This window comes from Chenopodium quinoa, unplaced genomic scaffold (assembly GCF_001683475.1).
Source record: "Chenopodium quinoa cultivar QQ74 unplaced genomic scaffold, ASM168347v1, whole genome shotgun sequence".
Classification (NCBI taxonomy): domain Eukaryota; kingdom Viridiplantae; phylum Streptophyta; class Magnoliopsida; order Caryophyllales; family Amaranthaceae; genus Chenopodium; species Chenopodium quinoa.
The window spans coordinates 5213993-5239470 of NW_018745024.1; the positions used below are offsets into that span (position 1 = coordinate 5213993).

The 25478-nt window shown below is 36.8% G+C and overlaps 4 protein-coding genes and 1 long non-coding RNA gene across 8 annotated transcripts; 3 read left to right on the top strand and 2 right to left on the bottom strand.

Annotated features, from left to right (window-relative positions):
• The first annotated feature begins 1178 nt into the window (after positions 1 to 1178).
• On the top strand, positions 1179 to 3289 carry LOC110708357 (peptidyl-prolyl cis-trans isomerase CYP19-3-like). Of its 3 annotated transcripts, none has more exons than XM_021886472.1 (2): positions 1179 to 1333; positions 2417 to 3289. In XM_021886472.1, the coding sequence occupies exon 2, from the start codon at positions 2458 to 2460 to the stop codon at positions 2986 to 2988; it is 531 nt and encodes a 176-aa protein (XP_021742164.1). In that variant the 5' UTR covers positions 1179 to 1333; positions 2417 to 2457; the 3' UTR covers positions 2989 to 3289. The 3 variants fall into 3 exon arrangements, with proteins under 3 accessions (XP_021742164.1, XP_021742165.1, XP_021742166.1); XM_021886473.1 differs by having other exon boundaries at positions 1217 to 1333; positions 2436 to 3289; XM_021886474.1 differs by having other exon boundaries at positions 1226 to 1333; positions 2439 to 3289.
• A 147-nt stretch (positions 3290 to 3436) lies between these two features.
• On the bottom strand, positions 3437 to 5224 carry LOC110708356 (rubisco accumulation factor 1.1, chloroplastic-like). The gene has a single exon (XM_021886470.1). The coding sequence runs from the start codon at positions 5062 to 5064 to the stop codon at positions 3697 to 3699; it is 1368 nt and encodes a 455-aa protein (XP_021742162.1). The 5' UTR covers positions 5065 to 5224; the 3' UTR covers positions 3437 to 3696.
• A 3293-nt stretch (positions 5225 to 8517) lies between these two features.
• Positions 8518 to 11030, top strand: LOC110708358 (pentatricopeptide repeat-containing protein At2g02980, chloroplastic-like). Its single transcript, XM_021886475.1, has one exon. The coding sequence runs from the start codon at positions 8654 to 8656 to the stop codon at positions 10997 to 10999; it is 2346 nt and encodes a 781-aa protein (XP_021742167.1). The 5' UTR covers positions 8518 to 8653; the 3' UTR covers positions 11000 to 11030.
• On the bottom strand, positions 10987 to 16889 carry LOC110708359. The gene is made up of 5 exons (XM_021886476.1): positions 16489 to 16889; positions 14774 to 15063; positions 14582 to 14671; positions 11519 to 11874; positions 10987 to 11436 (listed from the first exon to the last, which is right to left on the bottom strand). Exons 1-5 carry the CDS (start codon positions 16874 to 16876, stop codon positions 11172 to 11174), a joined length of 1389 nt encoding a protein of 462 aa, XP_021742168.1. The 5' UTR covers positions 16877 to 16889; the 3' UTR covers positions 10987 to 11171.
• A 131-nt stretch (positions 16890 to 17020) lies between these two features.
• On the top strand, positions 17021 to 20229 carry LOC110708360. 2 transcript variants are annotated; one of them, XR_002508715.1, is made up of 7 exons: positions 17021 to 17138; positions 18071 to 18126; positions 18209 to 18585; positions 18689 to 18781; positions 18913 to 19567; positions 19681 to 19817; positions 20014 to 20229. It is a non-coding gene; the product is annotated as an uncharacterized LOC110708360 (long non-coding RNA). The 2 variants fall into 2 exon arrangements; XR_002508716.1 differs by lacking the exon at positions 18071 to 18126 and having other exon boundaries at positions 17039 to 17138.
• The last annotated feature ends 5249 nt before the right edge of the window (positions 20230 to 25478 follow it).

Consider the following 25478-nt stretch of genomic DNA (forward strand, 5'->3'; position numbering starts at 1 on the left):
CCTCCGTGTTTTATTAGTTGACACCGTTTGGCTTTTAAACTATTCATAAATTACACTTTGACTAACTTTTATGGCTTATAGCTACAATATAATATACTCAAGTAGGATCTTGTTTGAATCGTCTCAATGTATATTTTATTAATATTTACTTTTTTTTAATATAATTGTACAATGTTGAGAATTTGAGATATTAATGTTAAAAAAGTGTGTTGACAATCGTAATGATAAAATGGTGTCAATTAAATAAAAACGGAGGTAGTATATGTTAATATCAAAACAACATTATTGTTTTTGGACCCGCATCACCTAGATCTAGATGGACCCAGGTCCATCTTATGATTTGCGGTTTTCAAGAAATAGAGTTGATCAAGTCAGCCTAGCCCGAATTTAGGTGGGTTTTGGGCAGATTTTTTCGACCCCAAATTTTAAATTTTCTAGCAGGCTTTTGGGAATGCATTTTAAGCCGACCCAAAAATGGCCAGAAAATCCAGCCATTTCAGGGTGGGTTTGGGAACCTAATTTCCGGCCTAAAACTTGGCCCGCCCCGAGAATTAGACTTATTTTTAGGCCTTAGCAGGTCGGTCCCTTAGCCGATGCGGCCTGCGCAATTGCTCAGGGTCCAAGATTGCTTTGGGCCTCAGACTAGCTTTGGGCCTCAGACTATACAGAATTTAGAATTTGTTGTAGAATAAACTTAGTATGAGTGTTGTGGCTCACTCGTATATGTGCGGATTTTATAGTTTAGTAGGTGTGTGGTTCGATTTCCACTTAAAATAATAATTTAAAATATTATTTCTTTATTCTAAACCTCCGTGAAAATCAAAACGAAACTGTGATTTTTTGTTTTTTAAAATCATATGATATATGTCATGTAATGAATAAAAAATTAGTCAAACTTATTAAATTCATGATAAATTTGAAAACTGACAACAAAAAAGTGGAAACACCTTTTTCTTATTTCTAGTTTTTAGTTTTCAAAAAAACTGAAAACTTAAAACCAAAAACGATGTCAAGCAAGCCCTTATTATAAAGTGCAAGATTATTATACATTTCATAAAATAAAAAAAAAAAAGGGCCTATTTAATTAATGGGTACCCGATATATATATACTCATTGTCCGGCCGACCCAGAACTCGAGTTATTTTATCTGGTTAAGTACCCAGCCCAAATAAATGAATAAAATTTGGTATTGGGTCAGGTCAAACAAGTCGGGTTTTTTTTAACACTTCTACATCCTACTGTCTATGGACAGCATATTTCATCTTTCTAAAAACCTAAACCTCTCTGCATCACCGTTACACCTCGCGAAGCACTCAGGCCTTTAAAACAACAGGTACAATTTCTCACCATTTTCTCTCTCCTCTTTTACATTCTTCTTTATCTACTTCTCTATATCTATTTAATTCTGTTGCATTTTTGTTTCATTACTCCTATTTTACCCTATAATTTCTGTTTCACAAGAATTCATAAATCCATTAAATTAAGGGGGTTTTTTTTTTTAAAGATTTAAATTTTAATTAGTACATTAGTTGTTTGATTTTGTTTGAGAAAGAAGCACATATCGAAGGCTTGCTGGTTTTTTAATTTTAGTAACCTGTTGAGCTCAAAAGATGTGCAATATCATAAATGTCGTCAATCAGCTTGTACTATCTCTAAATTTTTTTGGGGATTTTTTCTGGGTGACGAACATTGATTTCAAATTCAAAGATTTTTAACATAAAATTAGTGTATAAATGAGTAAATGTACATATTGTTTTACAAATTTTATTAGGTGTTATTTGTTTTAATTGAAATAAAATATAATTTGGTTTAAATGTATTGGGCTTGGAAGGATTTGTCCTGTATATTCAACCCAATATTGTGTAAGCAGTCGAAACGATTTCCGACATTTGCATTTGAAGAACACAAACTCAGTTGGGTGTGGAGATGCTATAGTTTAGGAGAATTTTATAGTTGTTGCTTTTGTTTGTTTGAGCAATGAAGTTCATTTGGAAATTAGTGATGCCACTTTGCTTGATCATCGCTTTTGTCTTTTGGTTTTGGTGGTTACGTATTGATTTATTTTCTGCAAATCACAGTTATTTTAAGTTTGCTCATCTCTGCATTGGTTGCTTATCACGTTTTTCTTTTGGTTTTTAGTGATTTCGTATTGATTTATATATGTTAATCACATGTAGTTGAAGGTTCCTTATCTCTGCGTTGCTTGATTATGGCGTTTGTCATTTGGTTTTGGTGGTTTTATATTGATTTATTTTATGTAAAGCACAATTAGTTGAAGGGTGTTTATTTCTGTCATTAGTTATAATGAGTGTGGCTACTTTGGTTTGTTTGTATCTGAATATTTTGGTCAGATTTCATTGGTATGTAATCTTAACTGTGCTTTCTTTTTATGTAATTGGCTTTGTTTAATTCTCAGGTTCTTGATTTGGTTTCAGTAGCAACACTTTGAAGAGCAAGATGGCAAAGCCGAATCCCAAGGTTTTTTTTGACATTCTGATTGGGACTAAGAAGGCTGGTCGAGTTGTTATGGAGCTCTTTGCTGATGTTACCCCCAAAACGGCTGACAACTTCCGTGCTCTATGCACTGGGGAGAAAGGAATTGGAAAAGCTGGGAAGCCACTCCATTATAAGGGCTCAGCATTTCACCGAATCATCCCAGATTTCATGTGCCAGGGTGGGGATTTCACCCGGGGAAATGGAACTGGAGGAGAATCAATTTATGGTTTGAAGTTTGCAGATGAGAACTTCAAGTTGAAGCACACAGGACCCGGTATTCTCTCTATGGCAAATGCTGGACCAAACAGTAATGGCTCACAGTTCTTTATTTGCACTGCAAAGACATCATGGCTAGATGGAAAGCACGTGGTATTTGGTAAAGTTGTCGAAGGTTATAATGTGGTTACGGATATGGAGAAACAGGGCAGTGACGATGGAAGAACTAAATGTCCAGTGGTCATAGAAGACTGTGGGCAGCTACCTGATAATTGATTAGAAATCATCAGAAGTGCTTTAGAAAGTAAGTGCCCTTCGCAGTATTCTGAGTAGTGATGTTTGAATCTTGATTAGTCTTCATGTATCTTATAATAGGTCATCCAAGAAACAAGAAATTTGTTGCTAGATAAATTACATGTACTTTCATTAGAGTGTTAGCTTTTAATGGCTTTATTTCAGGCGTTGGGTTAGATATTGGCAATTGCCCTGTTCCATTTGTTTCAAGTTAATACATTAATTTCTTGTTTCCTGAGTATGTGATGCAATGGGAAAAGGAAATCTCTGGTCTGTTTTTCTATGTGCTATTCGCGCATAGTGTTATGCCATTAGATCAGCTCAATTTCACAGTTTCTGAATCTGACATTCAAACAGAGTTGCTTGGATTCAAGATTGCTACAATTTTTTGCTTGATTACAAGTAGTTGATGCATTGGCAATAATGAAAAGACATGAACAGTTTTGTCTTTATTCTTTCCCTGCTAGTTACTCAAATAGATAATCGATTTGCAAAAGAACACTTCAAATTACATTTCGGTGTAAAAGATTGAATAATATGTATCCATTTCAAAACAAAGAAAACAAAATTACAAGCTCTATACTAGAGCAATAGTCATCATACAACTACAATGATCTTTGGTCTCTTTTCCATCTACATGAATCTAACCCAAAAAGACTCACCTCAAGAACCCCCTTCTAAACTAAACAATCAATCCCAATCTTCATCACTCAATTGATCATCAACCTCGTCTTTAGGAGGCCTAACCACAATCACAACCGTCCCTAAGCTCTCGGCCACCCCCATTTCCTTCAATATCGAACCTTTCTCCACCTTCAACCCTCCATCATCACCACCCTTCCTAGCAACCAAATAAAACCCATCATCAACCTCTACCTCCCTCCTCTTCCTATCAATCACCACCAAAACCGGCTCATCCACATACCACCTATTCACCCTCCATGGCAACACTTTAGCATTACTAAACGCCACCGCCACCCCACCGGTCCCAATCCCCGCCAACGGAATCCACCTCGGTAGCACCACCCACCTATCCCACCCCTCATTTGCAACCAAAACACCAAACTCCCCTTCACTCTTACACTCCATAGGCACCCTCCCAACCCCACTCTCCCCCTCAACCGCCTGCGAAACCGGCAATACCACCACAGTCGTGGCCTCTGCAACCTCACCCATCTTCAACCTCACCACCGGCACCTTAATCGCCGCCTTGACAATCTCCTCCACTTTCCCTACCTTCTTCCCCTCAATCTCCTCCCTCACAGTCTCCCTCGCCTTATCCGTATCAGCAACATCCAACGCCGTCGCCAACGCCGAGCTCCTCCTCTCCGACGGATTCATGAACTCCCTCGAAAGCCGATAATGCCAAAACGCCCAACAATCTCCAGGACAATTATAATCAAAACACCCAAAACCCGGCTCATCTTTTCTCGCCGGAAAATCCTTAATACTCCTCGCAATTTCCCGCGCTCTTTCCCCGTCTAATCTTCTCTTGACAACATAGTTCGCAGTAGCAGCTCTTTGCGACGTATTCAACATCCGAATTTCATACAAAAGCTCAGCACCACCATTTTCAAAGAAAGCCAGAGTTTCAGGCTCAATAATGGGGGAATCAGCAATGGATTCCCTCACCTGTGCAGCAACAACGAGGAGATTCTGCTCAACACCGGAGATTCCAGTAAGCTCTTCAATTGAAGGTGGAGTAAACCCGTCTCGAAACAGGGTGGAGATAAGGGGAGCGTACTCGTACCATGACCCAAGACGGTTAGCAAGAACCTCGATGATCGAGGCGGTATCGAGGTTCTTGTATTTTTGGGGGAGGGGGTTGGGAGGGGGGCGAAAGGGTTGGTATAAGTTTTGGGGTTGAGGGGAAGAGGAGGATTTGGGGATAATGAGGTTGGGGACAAGAGGTGGGGGAGAGTAGGATGAAATGATTGGTTGTTGTTTGTTTGCGAGGCGAAGCGAGGTGGAGGAAGGTGGTGGGAGAAGGTGTTTGGTGGTGGTGGAGAAGAGGGTGGTGGAAGAAGAAAGGGGGTGGGAGGAGGAGAGAGATAGCATGGTGAAAGTGTAAGTGTGAGAATTGGAGGGAGATTGAGTGATTGATTTATCACCTTATCTTGTTTTGAGGAGAAAAAAGGGAGGGCAATGAATGATGGAGTGATGTGTGTATTTGTAAGTTTTGGGATATTTTTTGAGGGCTTTTAGGAATGAAGCCCATGACTTTGATGGCTAGTATATACCATTTATGAGAATAGAATCATTTTAATTTATTTTTATAACAGAATTATGAATATTCATACGATTGGAAAAAATTAATGTATTTATTTGACCATCAATTTCTTCTATATTAGCTTGAGTTGGATTTAATTTACTCAAAATTACTAATTTGTCCCGCTTTTAATTTTTTTTTTTGCCCCTTTTACATATATGATAGTCAAAATTTTAGAACATTGACCACAAATTGTAACTAATATATGTAAGAAATTATGCACGAGTAGTCATAGGGAGTCTGGTTGGATTAGACTATAAAGAGGCAAATGGGGTAAACAAATATGGATAAAGAGAGTTTTCATTAAGACATAACCAAGACTAGAAGACCAATGAATTCATGGGCTAGTGGTTAAGACTAAGGGTCATGTACAATAGGTCACATGTTCAAATCCTCTGCTCATTTTGACTTAATGTATTTATCTAAGTTTAAATATACTTATTTTATGTCAGTGCAAATTATCTCTCCAGTCTCCACAATCTTATTCAACTCCAATGGACATTCATTTTGCTTGTGAAAAGGTGGTGTATTGTCATGTACAGGTTTAGCATATTCCTGCACAATAAATGTTTGCATATTAACAAAAAACTTACCTCGCCAACTATTTTTAGACTTTAGATCTAGTTTTAATGTTCCACCTCCTCTTGCTAATCTTGCTATCACTACCAGAGTGTGATAGAGAATATAAAAGATATTCCTTCTTTGTCATAGGTTAGGATATGTTTGGATATATTTTGTTAATATTTTATCCTTATCTTTTAAGGTTTTCAAACACACTCATATTATTGTAAACTTACATATATTAATCAATAAAAATCGCTCTAATTGAAATCTAATTAACATAAAGATTATTTTAAAAAGAAGGTATCTCGTCAGTCCGGACTGACCAAATATTTCGTCAGTACAACAGGTTTTGGATATCCGTTATTGGCTGGATGATGATATCCTATATTGGCTGGATGATATCCTCTATTAGTTATATGATATCATATAACCAATAGAGGATATCATCATGATATATTCCAGCCATGATATCATGTAGTCAATAGAGGATATCATTTAGCCAATAAAGGATATCATGGATACGATCATAAATGATATCATATAGTCAATAGAGGATGTCATCATGATATCTTCCAGCCATGATATCAGGTAGCCAATAGAGGATATCATTTAGGCAATAAAGGATATCATTAAGCCAATAAAGGATATCATGGATACGATCATAAATGATATCATATAGCCAATAGAGGATATCATTAGGGGTGTTCAAAAAAACCCGACCCGATTGTCCCGACCCGATTTCCCGATGACCCGGTAAATACCCGATGGAAAATTTGGGGAAAAAAGTTGTTTTTTTCGGGACGGGTACCCAACCCGGGAAAATAGCATGTTATCCGGGTCGGGACATGGGTCGCAGTTTTTAATACTCGGGTACCCGATTAACCGATATTTTTTTTTTTTTAAAAAAAAAAACCTTCCCTCAAACTAAGCCCAGCCCACCCTAGTTAGGGTTCTTTCAAGCGCCTCTCTCATTCCCTGCCTCCTCTATCTCTCTCTCTTCTTGCATCCTCATTCCCTGCCTCCTTTCTATCTCTTCTTGCATCTCTCTCATTCCTAGCCTGCCTTCCTTCTTCCTTGAATTATAATTATTAAACATTAAAAACTATAGAAAAAGGCATATCCATGGCACCCAACTGATGTGAAAAAATTAGAATCTGCAAATGTAAAGGGAGACTGATGGAAACATTAACAATATTGTGTTACTCACTTACTCTGCATTCGCACTTCAACAATATAATCTCAAGGTCGAGTTCCTTAATTCACAAATACAGAAAGAGAAGATGAGAGGAGAGAGAATGTCTTCATCAGGGAGCGTATGCGTCGTCGTCGAAGTTTCTCCCACAGATCTAATTCTTTTTCTCCTCCTTATTTTCTAATTTCATTAAATTTTGTCAACCCCTTTTATTTGTTAATTTTTCGCGATTCAATCTTAGTAATTCCATGGATCTTTGTTCTACATTTTTCCCACAAATTGTAAGCATAATTTTGGATTCTATATTTTGTTTTTGTTATTTTTGATGATGATATGCTTGTGATTGGGAAATCAATGGTTATAATTTGTGTTTACCTAACAAAAAAAAAATTAAATTACAGCAAGTATAAATACCTAAAATTAATACAAGTAAGTATAATGTTTTTTTTTGTAAAAAAAAAAAAAAAAGAAATCCGGGTACCCTATATCCCGACCCGAATATTCGGGTCGGGACATGGGACGAATTCACAACTACCCGAAACTTCGGGTACTCGAAAACCCGGGTACCCGGATTTGAACACCCCTAGATATCATTCAACCAGTATAGGATATCATCCAACCAATAAAGCATGTGTATAAATTATTAGAGGATATGTATAACTTGTTTGAGGATATGTATAATTTATTTGATGATATGTATAACAATGACGGAACCTCCATTGAGAGCTCGTACTAAAGGTCATAGGTATAACATAACTTGCTCATTTCTCAACCAAAATATATGCATCTGTTATCAAAATGCTCACTATTCAACATATAATCATATGGGACAATTAATTTCAACAATTATACATCACACAAGAAAGCTCCAATTTGATTTTTTGGGCATTTTTTCGAAAAATCTGAGTATCTTAAACAATTATCAAAACAATTCAAGCATAAATCACGGACAAATATAATCCCCAATCTTTATTTTTTCTCTCCTATCCATCCTCTTCAATTCTTTTAAAGTTTCTCTCTCTTTCCCGAGCCATGACTGACCTCGCTTCTCTCCTTCACTGTAACCACCATCTTGTCATCGATTGGAAACTTGTTCTTCATCATAAGAAGATGACGATAATATATTGCAAATATATTTAGGATTTTTTAGGTGAGGAGGAGATAGAAAAATCTGTTGTAGTTGTAGTTACCATTGATGGTTGATGTTTGGTAGAGACAAAAAAAGATATGATGAAAAAATGATAGGGAAAGGATTTTGTTAAAAAAAGAGAAGGTATTGATGCACGAAAAGCCACACCCAATACTTTGTGTATTTATAATACTGCTCCATCGAATAAGAAAATATAAAATCACAATATTCTAATTGTAACTTATGTCATTTTTGAGGAAAATAAAAACTTTTGTCCTAATGTACTAATCTTAATACCAAATTGACATTCACATGGGGAGTATATTAATAGATTGAGTCCAATTTTGTCACCTAGATATTTGCAAGTACACAAGATATTATATTCTCTTTTACAATTCAAAAGATCATGTAATATGTGGATGTGACAATGTAAAGGTGTGGCTATAACACTCAAATAACAACCGTTACCTTTCCAAATCTAATCCACCAAATTATGGCAACAACAACTTGCTTCCCTCCTTTGACAATCCAAATTCACCATCACCAAAATCTTCCTACATTCAAATTCAAACTTCAACAACCAAATCATAATCAATTCACCATTGATGAAACAAAGCAAATCCATGCTCACTTTCTAAAAACCCACTTCAAAAATTCTCATGAAATGCATCCTACAATCCAATTACTTTCAACCTCGGTTGCTCGATATAACTTCCTCATAACATCTTATAATAAGAATAATCAACCAAAATATGCACTAAATATATATGCCCAAATGAGAGAAATGAACATTGAAATTGACAGTTTTTTAGTTTCTTCTCTTTTGAAATCTTGTGCACAGATGGGTTGTGTTTTTTCTGGTAGAGAGATTCATGGTTTTGCTCTGAAAAATGGGTTAGATTTTGATATTTTTGTGGGGAACACTCTGATTCAAATGTACTGTGAATGTGGGTTTCTGAGTTCTGCAAGGCTCGTGTTCGAAAAACTGGTGAAAAGAGATGTTGTTTCTTGGAATACAATGATTAGGGGATATGTTAAGCACAGGGTGTTTAATGAAGCTCTGAGAATGATCAGAGAAATGCAGTATAAGTTAGTGAAACCGAGTGAAAGTACGATGATTAGTATTCTGAAGCTGCTGGCAGATGTTGGGAACAAGGACTTGACAAAGCCCATGTTTGCTTATGTGATCAAGAATAGCGACATGAATCAGTTAGGGGCTAATTTGACTACTTCTCTGATAGAGATGCATGCTAAGAGTGGGAGTGTAGATGTTGCGCGTTCTTTGTTTGATAGCCTAACCGAAAAGAATGTCTATACTTATACAGCAATGGTTGCAGGCTACATTCGTTGCAATGCTATAGAGGAGGGTGTACGACTTTTTGGCCAGATGATAGAAGATGGGATTTTACCAAATGAAGTCACTCTGCTGAGTTTGATCGCGGAATGTGGATCAGTTGAGGCTTTGGACTTAGGAAAGCAGCTACATGGTCATGTTATCAGAAGCGGGTTTGCTATGACTTTACCTCTGGCTACTTCTCTGATAGATATGTATGGTAAATGCTGTGAAATTAGTAGTGCACGAGCAATTTTTGATAAAATGGGGAGAAGGGATATTATGACTTGGACAGCTCTTATATCAGCTTATACTCGAGGAAATTGCATTGAAAAGGCGATTGATGTCCTTGTTCTAATGAGAGAAAGCAGTATAAAGCCTAACCAGGTTACTATGGTTAGTTTAGTATCATTCTGTGCAGAATCAGGTGCACTTGACTTGGGAAAGTGGATTCATGCGTACATAGATAAGCAGAGGATAAATAGAGACATAGTACTCGATACTGCTCTTATTGATATGTATGCCAAATGTGGTGATATAACTACAGCCTACAGGCTGTTCGAAGAAGCTGCAAGTAGAGATATATGCATGTGGAACTGTATGGTATTGGGGTTCGGTATGCATGGTTTCGGTGAGAAAGCTTTAGAGCTCTTTACTAAAATGGAAAATTTGCAGATCAAACCAAATGAAATTACATTCATCGGATTGCTTAGTGCTTGTAGTCATGCAGGTTTGGTGATAGAAGGAAAGAGGGTTTTCGAGAAAATGAAGAATAAGTATGGCTTGTTACCAAAGATTGAGCATTATGGCTGCATGGTGGACCTTTTAGGTAGAGCAGGTTTGCTTCATGAAGCATATGATATTGTACAAACCATGCCAATGAAACCTAATGTAGTCGTATGGGGTGCTCTGCTTGCCGCTTGCAAGGTTCATAAGGACCCTGACCTGGGCGAGTTAGCCTCTTCAAAGCTGCTTGAAATAGATCCTGATAGCTGTGGCCATAATGTTCTTATCTCCAATATCTATGCAACAGAGAAGAGATGGAAGAATTTAGCGAGTGTGAGAAAAGCCATGAAAAACAGAGGAATGAAAAAGGAACCGGGAATTTGTTGTATTGAGGTAAATGGTGCAGTGCATGAGTTCACAACAGGAATTCAGGCACACGCACAATTTGGAGAAATTGATGATATGCTCGAGGAGATGCTCTGCAAACTGAAGGCAGCTGGTTACAAGCCGGATACTTCTGTAGTACTGCTTAACATAGAAGAGAGAGAGAAAGAGAAGTCACTGAAGTATCACAGTGAGAAGATTGCCATGGCTTTTGGCCTCATTAATACAGCTCCCAGTACTCTGATTAGAATTGTAAAAAATCTAAGGGTTTGTGATGACTGTCATACTGCTACAAAACTCCTCTCCAAGATCTATAACAGGACCATCATAGTTAGGGACCGTAATCGCTTCCACCATTTCTCAAAAGGATCTTGTTCTTGTGGTGACCACTGGTAATGCATTACAAAAAGATAAAGGGAAAGATATTGAAATGTTTTACAGCTAGAAAGTACAGTATATACAGTTGAAGCTTACAGCTCTTTCGCTGAAAATGACACCTCTAAACACCATTTGCTCAAATAAGTGTGTACAAGATTAAGCTGGTACAAACGAAGGTATATAAAGCCAATCAACCAAGCCACTGCTGACAACGTCGGTCCCCAGTACCCCCAACAGCACGACGAATGCTGATCTTCTCATTTGAGTACTTCTCTTGAAGAGATTCAAAAGCAGTCACATCAAGCTTACCGGAAACTGACTTCCCTTGTTTTCGACGATTAAGTTGCTCTCGGATTGAAGTCCAAAGTTTCCCTATAGCATCTCTCTGTTGAGAGGTGAACCGTGATACATGGTCATAGGCATGTTTTACCAGTATGTCAATGACAGTCTGACACCTGCAAATAAGAATCCATCGTTGTTAGCATTAAAAACGAGAATGAAGTAATTAACTTGTAGCAAAGGGGCGCAAGAACAAACCATGGGATTTTATAGCGCTTTGCAGCTATCTCCAAACAATTGATTATGGCTTCTCTTTGTAACCTCAGAAATCTCATCGTCTCTTCTTCATCCTCCTTCCCTTTATTATTTTTTGTTTTCTCATCTTTTTTCGGTTTACTTGAAATAAGAGCATCAAGCCCAAAAGGATCCAACTCTTCTTTGGTGGTAACATCAGTAGAAAGATCAGAAGGAATCACATCCTGGCTTGACTGAACCTCTCTACTTACCCTTTCCTTCTCATCTTGAAGTGCTGCAGCTTCCTCAGCATCATCTTCCTTGGTTGCAAGAGGAAGATTGGATATCAAATCTTTGACGCGGCCAGCAGCTTTTGAGAACTGCATGTAGCCCGAACAAGAATGTTAACCTACGTAGCGCACACGCATTATAGGCTCAGGAAAGTACATTATAAAACGATTTACATCAATGAAGCTTCACATTGGCCAGAATGCCAAAAACTATTAATTAGAATAAAGAATTAGTGTAAGAAAATCAAGACAGCTAAAGGGGTTGCCAACTTGCCATACAAAAAGTAACTGTAAAGAGGTCTATAAATGAAGAACAGAAATTGCTTCCCTAATCCATGCATTTTCATGTACCTCTCCAATCTATAAAATATGCTTTTTACTATTAACTCATGGTAGTTACCTGTGGAGACAGGAAAGGAATACTCATCCATGAGGTTGAGATCAGGGGAAATATATTTTTAAATAAAAATAGCTACGTTTGGCATTGTGTTCTTATGAGTTATGACAGACACGGATTTCAGTAGAAAACTTTTGATCTGTTTCTTGATTCTTGACTTCGAAATATAAGAAATTTCCTCTCCATTCCTCGTCTGTTCTTAGTTTAATGAATACTAAACCCTCTCTAGCTGCAACTATATATATTTATATATATATATATATATATATATATATATATATATATATATATATATTTTACGTATTTTCCATCTCCCAGCCCCAAAACTGCCATAGAGTTAGGTGTAGACCTCTTAAAATAATTAATATGCTGCTGTATTGATACTTAGGTTACACGTGTGTAGGGTTTGGTGGTTGGATGTATCTCTTTGAGAATTTAAAACACTTAAAATTGACCTGAGCTTTTGTTGTAGCTTCACAGCTTCACCAACGGATCGAAAAAACTTATTTATATCTTCCTCATCATTTATGCGACAATTGAAATCTGATTTTCTAAATTTTTATCTAATTTCTGATTGAGTGCAATAGAGCGTCAGAACTCAGAGGCAAATAGCATTGCAGGAGCATTAGATCTAAATACAAGATTGAAGCCAAGTAACCACATGAAAGAAAGGAGACATTCAGATATCAGAAGATATTAAAATTCATATTTGGTCCCAAATAAAAAATTTGTATAAATTGCTATAATGGGCAGTTGGGCTCACAAGTTGAGGTCAAAAAAGTTACATGTTTCCCCTCCTCCCACTCCCACCCCCCACCTCCCCGGGCATCCATGAAATTATCAAAACTACTCTAGAAATTTATCTTCTGCTATTTGTAATATGAACCGCAAAGAGAGCTTTTATAAGATATGTCAATCACGCAATGATTTGATGAGCAGAAACATATGAGTATTAGAATACCACAGCATGAAGTGGTCCAACAAAAGGTAGTCGTTGTGAGCTAATTAACCCATTTACAAGCATAAGCATGAAATGACTGTGGTGTATAAACACACAAGTATGCATAGGCTAATAGTGTTGATCAGGACAATGATCCCTGATTCCCTGTGCATGAAGAAATTTCCACCACCATGTTTCTGCAATCAATGTATTCCCTAAAGAATACATGTTGACAGGAATGATGCAAGACTAAATAAAGTATTTCCTTTTAACAGAAAACCCATTCTGATCCTGTTAGTCAAACATAAATCCCAAACACCCTAGCTTCTATATTTGGCAACTCAGAATGCCTACAATATCATCCAGTTAGACACAGAGGCACAGACAGAATATCCTATAAACCACAGAAACACTGAAGGTAATCCTGCTGTTCTTGTGATACTATGGAAATGGGAGCATGTAAAAATGTTTATAAGAAGACACTCAGAAAATTATTTTTGCCGATTTCCAAAACACCTTGCACCTTAAAACATTTTTGAAATTTCTATGCCATCTAAAAAACAAATTTTTTACAAGGAAAAAAAGGGAAAAAAAGTTTATAATCCCCTTCTTTCCTCATTTTATATTGATCTACACTTAAACCAGAACAACTTCACAACTCACGGCCTCAGGTCATTACTCATAATTTGATAACCACAAACAAACCTTTATTCTAAAATAAATTATTATCCAGAAGCCATGCCAGAAAATCATTATGAACCAAAAGTGGTAACTAATATATAACGGCCAACTCAACCATAAGCTTCTATCTCACAGATTTAACACATGCCATCAAAAGACTCATCCACCAATCCATCCCTGGAGTAGACAACAAATCACTTTGATGCATAGAACATTTGGCTAATTCCTCTTTTTAGACCAACCTTATCCCATCCTCAAAGATGCATCAAAATCTCCACAGCAGATTGCATGCATACCAATATTGTACACTATCCACAACTAAATCAAGTAAGATATTCTTATCAGAAAAATTCCAAAGAACTAAGCCCTAATGGGGCTCCTAATTTCTATACACAGTTTCTTAATCAGATCTCTAGGCATCAGCCCCTCCCTAGGTGATAAAGCATTAAGCATCACTCCAACTGAAGAATACTGAAGTACAAAAAACTTAGCAGCTTTCTCATAATAATTAATTAACCTATACCTGCCATGCTTTTAGCTACAAAAAAAGTGTGGGTTGCAAAGTCATGGCATCACAAACTGATATTTTAATGCTGAATACATATACTCACAGATATATCATTATCTCCACTTTGGAAAACATTATCATCTCCACTTCAAGACATTCTATAGAAGAACAGTTAGCGCTTGAATGCATAACCCCAGCTCAAATTTTTGATCACATATTCACTTTAAACCTGTGACACATGATATCTTAAAAATAGTACCAAAATGCTTACCACAAAGCTGTCATCAGTATACAAGTCATTTGCCACCACAGCTCGGATGGTCCATACAGTTAGTTGATTCTTCTGCTTCTTATTCAGACACTGCAGTCAACACAAGGAGAGTCATCTCTAAAAGAAATGTATCACATATGAAATCAAGTAATAAAAAATCATAGACACAGATAAAAACATTGAATAACTTACATCTTTTGCATCTTGTGCCACAGAGAACAATGCATGATAATCTGATCGTGCAGAAGCATTATTGCATGAAGTAGGCGAAAACATTGCTGCTTCCAGTATGGAAAAGAAGTGATCAGCCGTCTCAGGTTTGACACTTCCAGCCTGAATCAACTGTATAGCCAACTTCGAAGCTTTACTGAACTTAGCAGAATTTCCGATGTGGGAGGCTATCTTCTGCATGGCCTCAACAATTTGTGATACAGAAGCATCCGTTGAGGTTTTAAACCTCAATTTCTTTCCAGATCCAACCTCTGAAATGAATTAAAAATAATTCAGCACCTTATTAGCATATTAGTGCTATGCTTAGACATATATAGTCATAAAAGATTATATAAGACCATAATTTCTCTCAAGGCTTTCCATAGCTCGAAACACTATGAAATGCATATGGACTAACGAAGGTTATTGTAAGGAAATAGCAGTCAGCAATTGAAAATTAATGATATTGTCTCACATGAGACATCCCAATGCTAAAACAATTTTCAGTAGGATCCCTCATTCCCTCTAGATCAACCTATATTTGCAATTTCAGCAAACCAAACCAGACAAAATTGAATCTTCATTGACTTATTGCTTTCTAGAAACACAAATGACTAAAAATATCTTGGGAAAAAAATTGGAAAAATCTAGATAAAATTATTATATCAACTATGATCACCATCATGAGTCAAAGACAAAGGTAAGTTGAAACTTTGCAGCTTCAAATATCAACTCTGACCAGTGACATTCATGAGTCATAGATCAATGGTGTCACTTGATGCAATAACCATAACAGAATACCAACCTCGTATAAGTATACTAATTTGACAAATTATCACCATGAAAATGTTGCACAGACAGATATGACAATTCAAATTAACCCAGAGCTTAAGATTTTTATCAGCCACATGGACATTTTCAGAATGTAAAATGATACCTTGAACTGTTATTGATTATAATTGTTTTATTCCCTAAATTAGAAACACTATACAAAGTATAATATAAACTAGGTCTGAGGATTTAGGTCTGGCAACAAACCTTGATCACCAAACTTTATCCAAAATCGAATCAATCACAACAATACCAATCCTCTTTCATTTCTGCTTATTCAGAACCACAATAGTAACCAGGCGAAATCAAATCCACAATGACCCTTAACCACTGAAATAATCCAAAGCAAACCTACCATAACCATATCATTTCTTGTTTCAATGCAGCTTTGCTTATCAAGAAACACTAGTGAACAAATCTATGGATTGTGACAACCCTAAATTACGAAACTTTATTTAAAAGCCGATTAATTAAAATCAATAACATTTCTTATTTTTGATTAAAATTATTCAACTAAGCTTGACCCTTGATCACCAAAACTCAATCCAACAGCAATCAACCGCAATCAACATCATTCGAACCAATCACCAAAACTCCTAAACCATTTAATTGAGCTTTTCATTCCCAGAATCATTCAAGTCTGAAAAAACCAACTTTCCCTACTCAGAAACCCTAAAATGACCAACCCCTTTTAGTTCAAGTCAGCAATAACTCGTAATCACCAAAATTTATACAAAAATAAATCAACCAACAATCAAAATCATTCCAATTAACAATCAAAATGCACAAATTAAAATATGAAATCAAAACTATACACAATTACATAGATAAATTAAAGTAATTGATTAAAAAGGGGGCAAAATTACCTTCATTTGGGGTAGATTCTGGAGGCTTGGATCGTTTGAGGGCGCTTTTGAGGGGAGGAGGAGGGAGTGGAGTTGGGTCTTTAATAATACTAGTTGTTGAATTATTTTCATTGATTTTGACAGATTTGCGAGGTTGAAGATGAAGTTGTTGTTCTTGTTGTTCTTGAGAAGGAGGTGAGAGGTATGAAGGAGGTGGTAAGTCGCCAAATAAGTCACCCGCCATTGTTGAAGGTTGAAGGATTTCTCGCGCTCTCAGTTGCGCAGTTGCTAACTTGCAGGCTTTGCAGCTACAAAGATAGGAGCATTTCTCAGACTCAACTAAGGGGTAAAATGGTAATTTGACATTATTGAATAAAGTAATGAGAAGTTGAAGCAGTTGGTCCCCCATCCTTTGTCAGGTAAAACCCTAAAAAAAGAAAATTAGGAGAGAGAAAAAATACAACACATTTTGTAATAAAAGAACAAAGATAGGAAATTCAAAACCTTCAAACAAAGAGAGAGGCGGTTTTCAGAAACAAGCAAGGCAAATTTGCATCCTCTTAGTACAAATTTGAAGTGTGTACCGTGGTTGTTTAGCAGTTCCGCGAACCGTGGTTGTTTGCCGGAAATTTGGTTGCCGCCGATTGCTGTAGTGTGTCGCTCATCGTGATGTAAGTTTCTACATTTGGTATTTTATTTTTACAATGAATTTGCGCTGAATTGTTGTATGAATTTGCGCTGAGTTGTTGTATAATATGTGCGAATGTTTAAATTTTATCAAATTATTTGCTTTAGGGTTAATTAGTAAAGTGTAAATGTATAATTTCTTACTTTTAGGGTTAATTAAACTGGCAAATCGTTTTTTATTTTTTTGCAATGAATTTCCGCTATGTTGTATAATTTGTGCGAATTGTCGAAAATTTATCAACTTATTTGCTGTAGGGAGTTAATTAGGTTAGTATTATTATAATTTGTGCGAATTGTATATAATTAGGTTAATAGGTTAGTATATAATTCATAATTTGTGCGCATTGTCGAAAATTAATCAACTTCTTTGCTGTTGGGGGTTAATTAGCCAAGTATTATTATAAATTTGTGTGAATGTCGAAAATTTATCAACTTTATTTGCTGTTGGGGGGTTAATTAGCTAAGTAAAAATTTAAATTTTGAGGGTTAATTTTCTTAAAAATGTTTATATTCGTTTGATAGGGTTAATTGAATTATGTGTGGGAATTGAATTATGTGTGTAAGGGTGTTTTGATTAAAATGAGAGATGGATTTGATAAGCTGATGTCTTAGCTTTAAATTGGCTAAATTGCTTATTAGTTTAATAAATCGAGGTGAAGTTTGATAATGTTCCCAGTTGGTGATCCCTTTATGTTGCATTGGTTGATAATGATACCACCAACTTGCTTGTTGGTACTCTGCTCTATAGTGTGGTGGTATTGGTTGGCAGAATTTGATTTGGTTTGATTTGATTGTTGGTAATTGATTACTGTATGTAATGGTATATATGAACTTGTTTGGGTAGTGGTGTAGGTGTTTCTCCAAATAATTATTGATATGGTTTCTTTATTTTGCGTGTGTTGTTCTAATGTTATAGTCATGATGTCGGAGCAGTACACTGATTCTTCAATAAGTTGCAGAAGTAAATGGGGGGTATGTGACGAAAGAATTTATTAAAAGACACATATTGTTTGTTTCAGCGCACTTGTTTTATTTTTTTTGGTACCCTTCGCAGTCTACCCTTAAACATATAATGAGGACGAGAAATGCTCCAAGTGGTTCATCTAGCCAACAACAACCCAACAAGAAGAGAATGAAACAAACAGTTGTTGAGGATGTTGATGAAGGAAATGAAGATAATAACTACGATGGGTTGATTAGTGGAGCAGACAATGCTGACTATGTGGTCGATGAAGAAGAAGACTTTGCTGAAGCTAATATTAATATAGGTGATTACGAGGTGGAGTCAGAGTACCATGTCACTGAACACACCGACAAGAAACGTAAAATTGTCCCCCCACCACCAAAACATGTCAGACCTCCACAACCCCCACACCTAAGGTTGTCAGAAGAGCTCGGCGTCCAGTAGTTATTGAACCGGACCATTATGAGGTATAGAAACACTTTAATGTAGCTAGTATTTCCTTATTATTCACAGTTTTTTGGTTCATGAATTGTGATGTTGGGTAGATGATTCTGTTTGTGTTTAATGTAGTTTGTTGTTCAACAACCGACTTTGACTTTGGGTGAGCAAGTTAAAAAGAAAGGCGTGTTAGTCGCGACACAGCTGAGGAATTGTAGCTAGAAGGTAAAGTTAAATAGCTGTTGAATTTGTGGGACTGTATTATGTTTTCATGTATATTTGTTGTCTTTGTGGGAGTGTATTATGTTCATGTGTATTTGTTGACTTTGAATGTTTGTTTGGTCCTTTTATTTTAGCCAGCGAATTTTAATTGTCGGATTGGTGCATTTACCGATGTTGTGAAGGCGATGGGCATAGATGATAACAAAAAACAGTTGTTGGAGGAAAGTGGGTTTGGAGGGTTGCTGAAGCTGCCTTCAACAAAGATTGATCGTAGATTTTGTTATTGGCTTATGGCACCCGGAGAAGAAGGTGTTAACGGGAGGAGATGGAAGGGAGCTTCCTTTATGCCCCGAACAATGGAGGTGCATATTTGGCCTTCCGCGGGGTCCAAAGCCTGTGCCTGTTAAAGTTCTTAATGAAGCCATGCGAGAAAGGGTCGATCTTATTGTTCTTTAGTATGGGGAGATAAAAGACAATGTTTGCCATATCAAGATTCAGCAAGCAGTTGATGAGCTTCCGTTGATGCTGATTGCAACTGACTCGGACAGGGATGAGTTTATGAAGGCTTTCTTATTAATGATGTTGGGACTACTGCTATGTCCCACTACGAATGGTCAGAGTTTGACAACTTAGTTATTGCCTGCTGTTTCGATAGGGGCTGCTGCCCGGGATTATGATTGGTGTACTTGTGCACACAATTGGCTTATGACTTATGTCAGAGACTTTAGGAAGAGGCTACACAACAAAGGTTACGCGGCTGGTGGTGGAGGATGTGTCCTATTCCTTCAGGTATTAATTTTCTACATGTGTTAAGTATAATTTTGTGCTAATGAAATGGTGGTGCTGCAGTTAGGTTAAATTGTTTGTTGGTGTTCTTATTAGTAAACATTTGTTTTGCAAAGATATTTTACTTGGACCACCTAGCAGTGGCTCCTTTGAGTTGGGGTGTTATGCCACGATCGGTGCTGTGGATTGAGAAGAAACTCCAGCTGCTATTCAAGCTGATTTGCTTCCTTCCTTAGACTATGGAAAACAGAAGGTGAATGTGTTTTTATCTTGTGTAAATAGTTTAGATCCTTTTATTAATGTAATTCGAAATTTGCTCTACTGAATCTACAACGTAATGTGTAATGGTACCAACTAAGAGTATGTTGGTACTGTGTTGACACCATCATATTACGTGGTGGTATTACAAAAATGGGCAATTGTAATGGTTGTTTTCGATTATGTTTCAGGGACATGTTGTCGCATCATCATCAAGGAGGTCGATCAGAAAGGCATTAGGATATGACAGTAAGAAGAAAGGTGCAATAAAAGGACGTAATTAAATGATTATTCACAGATTATTAGTATTTATAATTTTCTGGTGAAAACGATTATGTAATGCCTTTTTATTAAGGTGTAATGCCTTATTTTGATGGTGTAATAGCAATTTTAAGTTTATTATGCAAGGAGTGTAATAGCAATTTTAAGTTTACTATATTTAGATACTATAAACTATAAACCAAACTCATATTTAGATTAATTTAGAATCTTTATTCCATAACATACTAAACCTCAATTATACTTACATACTATAAACTGAATACATAATAAAGGAAATTAAAACAACAACAGTCATTTTCTTAATGATCTGAGTGCTCAAATTAATTTCGGTGATGGTGGCCGAGAGCTTGTCCATGCCCAACCAAATTAACTTCGCCGGAATCATGTTCTCTGACCGTATAACGTTCTCCTCCTCCACCCATTTGAAGAAATCATTGTGTCGACACTTATAATATAAGCGTCCCGGGTTAGAAGACAACTCCGATACACGCACTTCAACAACATTGGACTCGCAATTTGGGCAAGTTATCATCTCCACCCCATGACACTGGTGGTTGTTGAGGAACCCTGCTACTAGCCATTGTATTCCAATGTAAAGGGGAATTTTTTTTTTTTTTTTTAAATTGTTTTGTTCATACTATTCATATTTTGTTGACAACATTGGGAAAAGGGCACAAGCATAAAAGCGGGAAATTTCCCTCCCATATCATTAAGCACGTTGATAGTCTTTTTCCATTATGAATTTTCAATTCCAACAAATCATTTCACAGGGCACAAGCATAAAAGGGGGAAATTTCCCTCCCATATCATTATGAATTTTCAATTCCAAATAATACAACATAAATATTACATTCCCCATGAATGAAAGACAAGACCTCACCCTGATACACTCACCTCCAAAGAAAAGGCTACTTGAAGCAGGTAGAAGCTTAAGATGTGATGGGGACAACGTAGGGGCAGCTGTTTTACACGCGTTTGACAGCTGTATGTCGCAACATCCAATGTCGTAAAAATGGTATAACAATGATACAACAACAATAAGTTATGGTATATATACATACCACCAATACACAATTGTTTTGTACAATGGGACTTAATTCCATACCATCAAATACCAACATGGTTTCTACCAAATAGCTGTTAAGTAAAGTACCGCGTTTATTAGTAGTTACATATTCCCCCTCCAACAATTGCAATTACAATTTGACCTCCTCAGCCCCCCTCAACAAAACACATTCCTCTCTCTGAAGCAACCTTCCCCCTTTGTAATTGTTCATCCTGTTTGAAAATGTTTAAAAGAATCTTTGGCCACACCTCTAAAACCAAATCCATTACCATACAAGCCCGTGGGAATGAGCTTGTTGGTGGTCAAAGAATAAACTACCACCCACAAGCTGTAATATACTTCAATACTCAATCGTCCATTACCCAACCCGAACTAGACTACAACAACATCAGTTACTACCATGATACTCTAGACTACCAAAGGGGAAATCCTATCCCGGATGAGCTAGTAAAATAGGGTATATATTCGTTCCAGCACGATAGAGATGGGTTTGAGCCGCAATGGATGGTTAATCGAAGCGGTGGTGGCCCTATGTTGCATTTTGGAAATTCCTAGAATGGTGCTCAGACAAATTAAAGGAAGAATCCTCTCCTAAAATGTTCCCTACTGAGCTGCTTGCTGTTTTGGATCCAGTACCTAATATCAATGTAGAAAACCCAGCAATTTTTAGCTTCCTTGATTGCCTTGCCGCATTGTTTGTCGCCCCGTACGATGAATCCCTGCATGTCATGTGTGTAGATTCGTTTATTCACTACATGTGCTTTAAACTAGCAACAAAGGGGTTTTGCTTCCGAAGAGGACATTATCATGAGGTCGACATACACTCTGAGCAGCGTATGTATGAAGCCAATGATAATAAGTACATTCCTAGGGGGAGTGTAGCGGTATATTGGAATGCCCTTGGTGTAGATCGGCCATCATTCACCACACATTTCCTTAAAATTTACGCTAAGCTAAAGCCATGGGTGTGGGTTATCACTGAGTCTCGTGTTGATAGGAACACGTTCATTAGAGTAGTGGGTGAGTTGCCTGGTGGCTATCGAGTATCCGGCTTTGCACTGCGAGGTTGTACTGGAAGGCCGGGGCTGTTATCATGTGGGACAGTAGGTTAATCCCCCGATTCACTGGCCAACAAGAACTTTGCAATTTCGAGATATTTAATGTTTGCTTTACAATGAGATAATTACATTGTACTAGTGTTTAAACTTTTTATTAAATTGTTTGCGAAATTAGTATGAATGTACCAGTTACATTTTCATATGTATGCAAAATATATACCAAGCAGTTATTGGTTGGTATAGTAGTAGTTTATATTGCAATTCATTTTCATAACCGTGCATCAGTTCAGTGATTATGCCATTTAAATTATAAATATGATTATTTAACTCATAACCTTATAAATGGCAGAATGTAAATGACATATATGTTTAAAAGTTCTTTTACTAATGATGTTAATGTTTGTACACAAAAAGCAAATAGAAGGTGCTACTAATCCCTTTTTTTTTTGGGAAATTCTCTTTGATAACACTGTAATATTTAATTTTCTCAATGGTGAATTGCAAAATTTTTATTATCTTTGGTAAACTCAAACTTTTTATATTAACTAACCATAACATTAGTAATAAAAGTATAGTTAAACATTTAACTATAGTTAGTTATTTTTTAATTTATTTTATTATTATTATTATTATTATTATTATTATTATTATTATTTTACTAATTAAAAAAAATTAAAACAAAAAAAAAGCCACCCCACCAACCAGACACCATTCCCGCCCCTACCCACGTCGGCACGGTGGCGCCAGCCCCATTTCCGTTGACTCGCCGGCCTCCCCCTCCCACTAAACCGTCATCAGCAACCACCACCCAGATCGCAATCACGTCCTCTTCCCCCCTGAACCGTCATCATCAACCACCACCTAGAATTAAAACCAAAACCCTCCTTCGCCGGCGCCATGCGCTCTAAGCTCAGTCGGCGGACGCCCAACCTCCCCCACGGCCGGCGATGCCCTATCTCTCCTATTCGCCGGCCGAAAATCCTTAAACCCACCCAAAAACACCAGAAAATACCCAAACCCGTTTTGGGGTTCGAAACCAAACCTAGAAAACATGTTGGGTTTTCCGATGGTTTTGGGTGGGATTTAGGTTTCCGTGGTCGGCTTACAGGGGAGGAGGTTTTTCAGGGAGGAGGAGTGGTTTTCTTGGTGGTTTGGGGTGGGTTTAAGGGTTTCGTGGTGGGGGAAATAGGGGTCGGGGTAAAGGGAAAGAGAGGAGGTGGGGGACGGGGAGGCTGGGCGTCGGTAGTGGGGGAGGTTGGGCATCAATCATGGGGGAGTCCAGACGTCGCCGGCTGGGGGTTGGGCGCCTAGCCACCAGCAGTGGTGTTGCTGTCGCTGGTGGCTAGGTAAGGTGGTATGGGGTTTGATTTTTTTTTTTTTTTTGGATTTGGGTTTAATATTAACCATGGTTAGTGAATTATATATAAAATAGTCATTCTCTTTGGTAATCAATAGTTCAGATTTACCAATGATAATAAGTTTTTTCACAGTTTACCATGACAGTGTTACCAAAGAGAATTTCCATTTTTTTTTTTAATTTTTTTGTTTTTGTTTTCAAATAACTTCCATGTTTTTTTATAACAAAAATAATCCTCTAAATAACTTCCACCGATTTCCTAAAAATTTTTAAAAAAAACCTCCCTTCCACTATTTTTAGTATTTTTTTTTCCTAATAACACGTTTTGTATGCATTGCCGATTGGAACACAAAAAACACTAACACGTAACAGACAGAGTAACCCCAAGCCGAGTAACCTCAGATCGAGTAACCTTTGACATATCGAGTAATCCCGGACTGACTAAGTAACCCCTAAATAAATAGCCCCTCATGATGTGCCAGCCAACATTAAATGTATACATTATATTTGCTATGCAAAAGAACAAAGTAACATTTTTAACATTGATTAATATTTCAAATAATCGTTTAATAACTACGTTATCATTAATTCAATAATTATCAACACAAAAAAATTATCAACAAAGTAGCATTTTGCACGGGTACACTATAGTGTGGATTAAGTCAAAGGTATCTAGAATTATTAGTGTTATATATCAGATAATTAATTATGGAGAGACTATATTATTTTTCACATTTAATTATATCAGACAATTAATTACCAACCAACCAAGAGATGAATAAATACACATTGAATTTTGATGGGAATAAAGCAACATATCTCATTAAATGAAGACATAAATAGATCATTCAATTTTCATAAAATATATGTAATACATTGTAAAGAAAAGTGTGGTACAATACGGTGAATACTCATGTTGGAACCTGATTACAGCGAGGATGGTATAATTTAATATCCTGTTGGTCTTAAACCAATGTTGTTTTGAGCTCGGTTGGTACCCAACTGTTATTTAATGATATGCAGCATATCCGTACCATGTTATTAATGGGGATTTTGCACCAACTTTATTTGTTATTTTAACCAAAGTGCACATGAATAAATTCACTCTACCTACGAATTGTACTTGTAGTATTTAATAATCATAAGTGTATTTGTAGATTTGAACTTTGTATTTGCATTTCACCAAAAAAAAAAAAACGCTTCTCTTAACTCATTTCCCCCTTTCTAACTACGTATTTTCATATGGAAAACCAAAAGAATCAAAGATCCTCTTCATCTTCCAACAACAGAATCACAAGAACCGTGACCCATCGATACACATACGCCGAAAAAGGAAAAGCGAAAGTGGAAGACTTTGACATAAACAAGGAACTTGAAGAACCCGGAGAAAGGGATGTGAAGGATACCATCGGCACGATTGTTCTCGAGAACCTATCAAAGAGCCTTATTTGGCCATTTCAACTTGCCGTTTATAGTGGTAAAGGATCGGGTGCTATATGTGGTATAAGGTTTCATCCCGATTATCCTTACTTGTCACTACTACAACTTGGAAAACCTAGAGAATTCAAAAAGGATGCATACTGCTTGTTATTTTACTTACTAGATGTTACAAGATGGCTTTTATTTTTGATGTGATCAAATTGAAAAAAATCCTACCAAAATGCATGCAAGATAAACGAAACGTGCATACAAATGGATAGGAAAGTTCTTTGCCATGTTTAAGCCAATACAGAGTTGGTTGGAAGATGTTCATGAACACGTTCAGAGTAACGTGCCGGACTCCGGTAAGTGGGGTATTGTTATTTTAGGCCGCAATTTTTCCGGAGAAAATGGAGTGGGTATTCATGTAGCTGATAAGATCAACATCACTTATGAGTGGGTTAACTTCTCCCA

What these genes read in the sequence shown, in the direction of transcription:
- LOC110708357 (XM_021886472.1), top strand. Translation starts at nt 2,458, where the DNA reads ATGGCAAAGCCGAATCCCAAGGTTTTTTTTGACATTCTGATTGGGACT.
- LOC110708356 (XM_021886470.1), bottom strand. Translation starts at nt 5,064, where the DNA reads ATGCTATCTCTCTCCTCCTCCCACCCCCTTTCTTCTTCCACCACCCTC.
- LOC110708358 (XM_021886475.1), top strand. Translation starts at nt 8,654, where the DNA reads ATGGCAACAACAACTTGCTTCCCTCCTTTGACAATCCAAATTCACCAT.
- LOC110708359 (XM_021886476.1), bottom strand. Translation starts at nt 16,876, where the DNA reads ATGGGGGACCAACTGCTTCAACTTCTCATTACTTTATTCAATAATGTC. An exon ending in ATACTGATGACAGCTTTGTG is followed by an intron (nt 11,875 to 14,581) that starts GTAAGCATTTTG and finishes GGCTACATGCAG; the next exon opens with TTCTCAAAAGCTGCTGGCCG. An exon ending in AAGCGCTATAAAATCCCATG is followed by an intron (nt 11,437 to 11,518) that starts GTTTGTTCTTGC and finishes TCTTATTTGCAG; the next exon opens with GTGTCAGACTGTCATTGACA.